Below are 6,736 nucleotides of genomic sequence, written 5' to 3' on the forward strand. Positions count from 1 at the left end.
GCCAAAGGCATTATTCCAACCAACATTGCCTCCCGGCCACCGGCGTGCCGGTTGTATTTGATAGAGAGTTACGTATATGGACCGACATGACTCATGTCAGGGGAAGCGATACCGGACTCGTTATTCTGGACAAGTACTACAGCCAAGCTATGCCGACGTTAAATTCAACCTCATCAATGACTCATCTCGCGCCGGTTAATCCAGCCTTGGCGGCATAGTCTCGGGTATCCGAACAAAATCTGAACGAGATCGACCCGAACATGGACAGAAGTTAAGGAATAGTCCCTCCACTATATAGTGAGATGGCGCAGCCTTGACGAGCAACAGTTCATGCTGCTGCCCTAGGGCAATCTACTTCTCTTCACCCACACAAGCCAATTTTGTCCCACTGCTGCGTCTCCTACCATATCTTGCGCTTCGCGATCGTTATGGTTTTGCCATTGACTCTGTCCAGACATACGTAAGCACGGTCTCTCTACCAGAACATCCTCTGTCGTCGTCACTATGACCTCTGCCTGGCCGTTCGCGATCTTGATCAACATACTAGCCATTGGTCGCTAAATTAGCATTGGAGCTGGCTCAATGCTGATAGTGCGGACGGCCCAGAACTGGTTGGTAACCTCCACGACGTGGGTATTCAAGGCCAGCAGCAGACAGATGCCAGCAGGAAGAGCTCCGTAACCGTTTGATCAAAATGAGGGTAGCGCACAGAGCGCAGCACACAGGTTCCCACGCATCCGATGGGACATTAGCGGAATTATCGGTTTCTTTTTTATTGGCGCCCCCATCGGCCCTGTCGGCGGCAGGGAACACAGCGCACTCACCAATGTCCCGAACAATACATGCCCACGCATTCATTCAGCTCTGGAAAGAGCCTATCATTCACAAAGAGGACCAAGAAAGTATCTTAAACGTGCAGACGCGGAAGAACGCCTACCCCATTGCAATTGCTTATACCACTTGTCACACACACCTGGACTCTGGGATAAGCACAGATGATCGATATATTTGCCCGAAGCATTGACTTCCAGCGTCATTCACTAATTACCCGCGATAATGTGCAATCAACGAGATATGGTGCCGTTGTCACGATGTACAACGTGCGGACCATAATGGATTATAACTCCGCGATGCGATGCTTGGCGAGTCTTCGCGAATTGCCCCTATGCGCATTAGAGTCGGTGGATTAAGTTGAGACTATATCTGTCCACTTTGACTCGACCAGCTCAGAGGGCTCATACCATGTGTAGCCATGGAAAGTCTATACATAAGTTCAACCCTCTGACTTGGTCTTCCTCATGCTATCCCATGCTAAGGGGCATGCTTCACTGTTAGTGCAAAGAAACCATGTGGGAAGGTGGAAGCAATCCTGAATTACTAATACTACTACGACGCAAGGGACTACCGCACTACACGTTCTTCGGTACGGAGATCTTCATACCAAAACGTAAAGTATAAGTGAGCTGTAGGACAGTAACATGTGTATGCCAACGGACTCGTACATTTAAAGAACACGACCCTGTCCAACTCCGTACCTGGCTGTACTGTAGCTAGCTATCCTTCCATCCTGTCAGATTTAACCTATGGTCATAATGTTGCTCAACAATGTAAAGGGCCCACACACTTGCATTTCCACCACAATCTGAGTTACCCCTGGTGATCAGTTCCCCTGCAGCTCAGTCCGCTATACTAGCACGTTATTGTAGGTTGAAAAAAATGCCTCTTCCGTTATATTGAGGAGCGACACTGCAATAATTAGACAATGGTACCCGCCAGGCCCACATAGAAACGCAAGCCCAATGTAAGGGTTAAATATACTTACTAAAATATGACGTATCTGCTTGACAAGTATGTGTAATTGTGGAAAATAGCTGTACCTGACCGGAATGTAGAGTTTGTTTCCGAAGGCCTTGCGCTCTCGGTCCAATATATACAGAATGGCATGCCCACTAATCTTGAAGAGTACAGCATCGCATTTACCATGGACTGTCACTTCTGAGGCACGTTCGGATTTCTAGAGGCTCAAGAAAAATCTTTCAACGGAGCTTCTAATTGAACTCTTGCATTCGTGCCGTATTTCTACCTCGAGAGTCATGAATTCCAGATCAAATTCCATAACAGGCGGAAATTCCTTGCCAAGCGACTATCTAGCAGACCATCATCTAGAACAGACGCCAGATGGGCAGTATATCCGCTGGCACCGTGATAATCCGCTTCATCCCAGGAATTGGTCTATATTACGGAAATGCTTTGACACGGGACTCATCTTACTGCTAGACTTTTTCCTGTATGCTCAGACCATCGGTGAATCGGACCCGCTGCGGGCTAACTTCTCGATAGGACAGCTTGTAGCACTGCTGGTGTATGTGCAAGAGAACCGTGACATCAAAAGTGACCGCTAACAGGTATAGGCATCGGCAGCCTCAGAGGCGAAGCATGAATATGGGATTGGATCCGAGTTATCCATCTTTTGCTTTGTAACATTGTAAGCCCATCATAGCGCATATGCTAATCGAATGCTTTGTGTGGACTGATTCACGTTCCATAGATTCCTGCTTGGTCAGGTCGTAGGGACAGTCGTCTTACCCCCATGGTCTGAAAGCTTTGGTCGCAGGAGACTCTATCTCATTAGCAGTACTTTGAGTTCAGTCTGCTGTGTGGTAGTAGGCGTTCCTCACTCCCTTGCTGCAGTGATAATTGGTCGTGTGGGGACTGGGATGCTGGCTTCCATCCCCTATACTGTTGGTGGAGGTAGTGTCGAAGATATGTGGTCTTCGCGACCACGGATCTGGGTGATGTTCCTGTGGACTATTGCATCCAACCTGGGCTTAAATATTGGACCTATCATTGGCACGTACGTTAGTACCTTGTTGAATTGGTATGTTCACCCCCGTTTGTATCCCACCGGGCCGTCAGACTCACCCTTCGCAGGAGGTGGCTCTTTTATATCTATGCGATGATCATCGGGGTTCTAAGTGTCCTGTTCATCTTCATCCGCGAATCTCGACCATCTCTGTTGCTAACACGAGAAGTGGCTAAGCTTTCTCGTACCACCGGAAAGGATCTCCAAGCATTAAATCATGATCACCACCCTGACCTTCGCACCTTTCTCAAGGTGGCTCTATTCCGACCCGCTATTCTCTTCTGCCGAGAGCCATTGGTGTTCATCATAGCCATGATGATTGCCTTCGCTTTTTCTCTTCTCTACATGTTTACCGAAGCGCTACAGCCGATTTACGAAGCAATGGGGTTCTCTCGAACACAATCCTCCCTCGCCTTTCTTGCCTGTGCCTGCGGCATTTGGTTCAGCGCTCTTACACGACTACTTGATAATCGGGTCTTCGATACTCGCCAGCGCAAGAACCTTCCTGTCCGGCCTGAAGATAAATTGTTAGGCCTTGCGATCGGTGCTCCAGTGCTGGCGGTGGGTTTATGGTGGTTCGCCTGGACCATTCCACCAAAGATATCGAATATACACTGGATTGTGCCCTCGATTCCTCTCGCAATGATGGGTTACGCGTTGAATGAATTCGATACCGTGCTGTATTCCTACTTGAGTGACTGCTACCTGAGCTACTCGGCCAGTGCTATGGCCGCCGTGGCTTTTCTCCGAGCCCTACTGTCCGGGGTGTTTCCATTGTTCACTAAGCAAATGTTTGATGGCCTCACGGCCAATGTGGCCGTGTCACTCCTTGCCGCTCTAGCAACTGTGTTCTGTATAGTCCCTCCACTGTTTATATTCTATGGTGACCGGATCCGAGATCGAAGTCCGTTTGCTAAACATAGTGTATTGATAGCGGCGGAGCTGGGAAATAAGGAGGAGGATTATTGATTTGTGTATAGATATATCCCTGAGCACGCATGGTCGATAGAAATCATTTCCCAAGCAATACCCTCGTCATCCTGCCGACCGTCCGGTACCTTTCGCATGTAGTTTGCATCCCGAGGTAGTCTTTACCTTGTTTGTCGTACCTGGCTGTATCCCATGTTAGCGTCGATCCTTCTACACTAGATTGGAGACTGAGGCCTCAATGGCAGGATTGTCCAAAGTTTACATCTGTAGGGTACGATCCGTCTGAAGTGCATTTCCTAACATACTAAACATTAAACGTTCTAGAGATTGATATAGAGCCATAAGTTGTCTTTAAACGTCATACTTTCATTCCGTCAACCCCGGATAGAATACTCGTCAGGGATTTCAGGCCATTCGTCGACCCCATCGAGGATGCCTATCCCCATTCCGCCACTAAGATGGATCTGAATATGGCAATGGAGTAGCCACGCACCAGGGTGCACCACCTGGTACCGGATAGCTAGCCAGGTGTCCTCGGTTGCCGATGGTGGAGTGATGAATGTGTCCCGGATCTGGGGGGTTTCGAGGTTGAAACTCTCCGGGGTGTGTTGCATGGCTTCGGCGACGGAGGAGTAATTCCAGGCTCCACTCCCTTGGCCAATCACGTAGAATTTATTGGCGTGCTTGTGGATGGGATGGGGGGGCTGTAGCTGACCATGGATGTCGAAGATGAGATCAATCCACGTTCCATTGAGCGTCTTGAGAGTATGGTCTGGCTGAGCCGTGGAGGGGTAAAATAACAGCGGCAATTCATTCTCTAGTTCAAGCGGGAGACTGGAGTTTCCCAAGGTCCAGCGGTAGGAGGCTTTGTAATGAGTGAGTCGCAGGATATGTGTCTGGGCAACCTCGTGAGATGGCACCTCGACCGGGAATGGGACGATCTTGGTTTCATCTAGTAGAGTATAGTTGGAGGACACGACTGCGCCGTGGATATCGATTGATGCTACTGACTCGTGCTGCTGCGTTTGCTTCGGCGTGTTGTATGACAACACTCCAGTGGTATGTAAAACCTGGTTGACTCCGCTATTCGCTACCCGAATCGTATAATCCCCGGCAGGCTGATCCAACTTGACCAGGACGGAATACCGGTTGCCATTTGCAATGGTAACGGCGTCCACCAATGTGGGACGAATGTAGCGTCCGTCAATGGCGTAGACATACATCGGGTGTTCGTCAATCGAGAACGTGGCCATTGAGACACCGGCTGCACTGATCAAGTCATAGCTCACATACTTGTGGGATGGGTCAGCAAGGACCTGCGCAGTGCCACCATCTCCGGCGACACAACCGGAGAACATCGAAGGCGGTATTGCGCTGAAGTTGTGCGGAAAGACCCCCTGCATGGCTACTACCATGGGGGAAGTACATCCGATATCAGTCAGACTCAGGTTGCCCAGGACTTGCTTCTGTTCAGCGCTGGCGAGCTGGTTTATCTTTTCTTCACCGGGACAGGCAATCGATCCTTTTCCGTTAATGAGGAGGGCATTCGCACAGTAGCCGTCCAGGCCAGTGTCTTCTTCAGCCCGCCAGAGCTCTTCTGAGGTCAACTGGCGCCAGTCCGAGATTATTATCGGTTGCGTCGTCTCTTCGGCCGCCCGCATGGCCTGGAGCTCGCTGCTTCTGTTCGTAATCAAGCCGAAAGGTTTCTCGACGGAGTCATCCGGATGTATGTAGATCGCTCCATAGAGGCCGTCATCGATCTGTCCTCGGTTATGGGCATGGTAAAAATAGCTCCCGTATTGTGTCGCACGCCATTTATAGAGAAAGTGGCCACCAGGGGCAATTGGCTGCTGCGACAAGCCAGGCGTGCCGTCCGACCAAGGAGTGCCACTTTGCTCGATTCCTGGGAGGCATTCTGTCACTCATCCTTCTCGAATCCAGTTGAGGAGGGAACCTACCATGGAAGTGAACGGTCGTATTGGTGGGCAGGTTATTGATCACCAAGAACTCGACGTCGTCCCCTTGTCGCAACTCTAGCGGCGGACTGGGAAGTTGGCCATTTCCGAGGATCATCTTTCGAGGGATGCCGGCAGGGGCCCATTCCTCCCAGGTCAGGGTGAGATTGAAGCGCACCGTATTTCCGGTGGTGCGCACATGGTGGATTGTCGCATTCGCCCATGAGGCCAGGCATAGGACCAATGCCAGGAATGTCAGTGAAGAATGCATGCCGGACAGAAGTCGCAGCAAACGCGTCCAGAAGATACAGTTACTGTAGATATGTAGCCAGGCGCCCACCTGGCTCGCATGGTAGATATATGCCCGCTGCACGCACGGGGGCTGAAACCGAAAGTTATAAAAATAAAACAAGCAACCCAATTCCAGATGTGCCTAAGAAAAATGCTCCATTTGCTAATGATTGGCGGTGTTGCGGTGGCTTGGATAGTGCATATACGGGAGGGCAAACCGACAAATGAAACCGAGATGCGGAGCCCCATAACATCTGAAAAGGCTCAATGAACCTGATCGACTCGAAATGGACACCTCCAGTGGGCTACCATGTTGTGCAAATTCCCTGTTGGGAAATGAGGGCCCCACTGATCTATTGCCATGATCTTCGTTAGGCCGAGTGCTAGGGCCCCTTGCCTGGAGTTGGGAACTTGATCGAATTCCCATCGATCGCTCAACACTCGGTTGGGCTCTGCGAACGGTTCCACTCTCGTCTGCTGGAAGCCTAAAGCCATGCCTATGTCTATGTTACTAGTAGCTCTCGTTTATAGCCGCATCCCGATGCCGTGACACAAACAAAAACTCCTTCACAAAAAATAGGAATCTGACTGCGTCACCAACGATTCACAAACCACAGTATAAAGGCTGGACAGGTACTGCTGTGCATGATTCCATGCTAACTGCTGCCATCTGGTCGGACCGTGACTATCGACGCGG

The 6,736-nt window shown here is 50.3% G+C and overlaps 2 protein-coding genes across 2 annotated transcripts; one reads left to right on the top strand and one right to left on the bottom strand.

Annotated features, from left to right (window-relative positions):
• Nucleotides 1-2,093: 2,093 nt before the first annotated feature.
• ABOM_003936 (MFS multidrug transporter) lies at nt 2,094-3,832 on the top strand (the record flags this gene model as incomplete). Its single annotated transcript, XM_022531066.1, has 5 exons — nt 2,094-2,287; nt 2,341-2,362; nt 2,412-2,485; nt 2,549-2,878; nt 2,932-3,832. The coding sequence occupies 5 exons, from the start codon at nt 2,094-2,096 to the stop codon at nt 3,830-3,832; spliced, it is 1,521 nt and encodes a 506-aa protein (XP_022390893.1).
• Nucleotides 3,833-4,167: 335 nt separating this feature from the next.
• ABOM_003937 (multicopper oxidase) lies at nt 4,168-6,019 on the bottom strand (the record flags this gene model as incomplete). The annotated part of the gene is made up of 2 exons (XM_022531067.1): nt 4,168-5,696; nt 5,752-6,019. The coding sequence occupies 2 exons, from the start codon at nt 6,017-6,019 to the stop codon at nt 4,168-4,170; spliced, it is 1,797 nt and encodes a 598-aa protein (XP_022390867.1).
• Between the last annotated feature and the right edge of the window lie 717 nt (nt 6,020-6,736).

Source organism: Aspergillus bombycis (assembly GCF_001792695.1).
Source record: "Aspergillus bombycis strain NRRL26010 chromosome Unknown contig00025, whole genome shotgun sequence".
Taxonomy (NCBI): Eukaryota; Fungi; Ascomycota; class Eurotiomycetes; order Eurotiales; family Aspergillaceae; genus Aspergillus; species Aspergillus bombycis.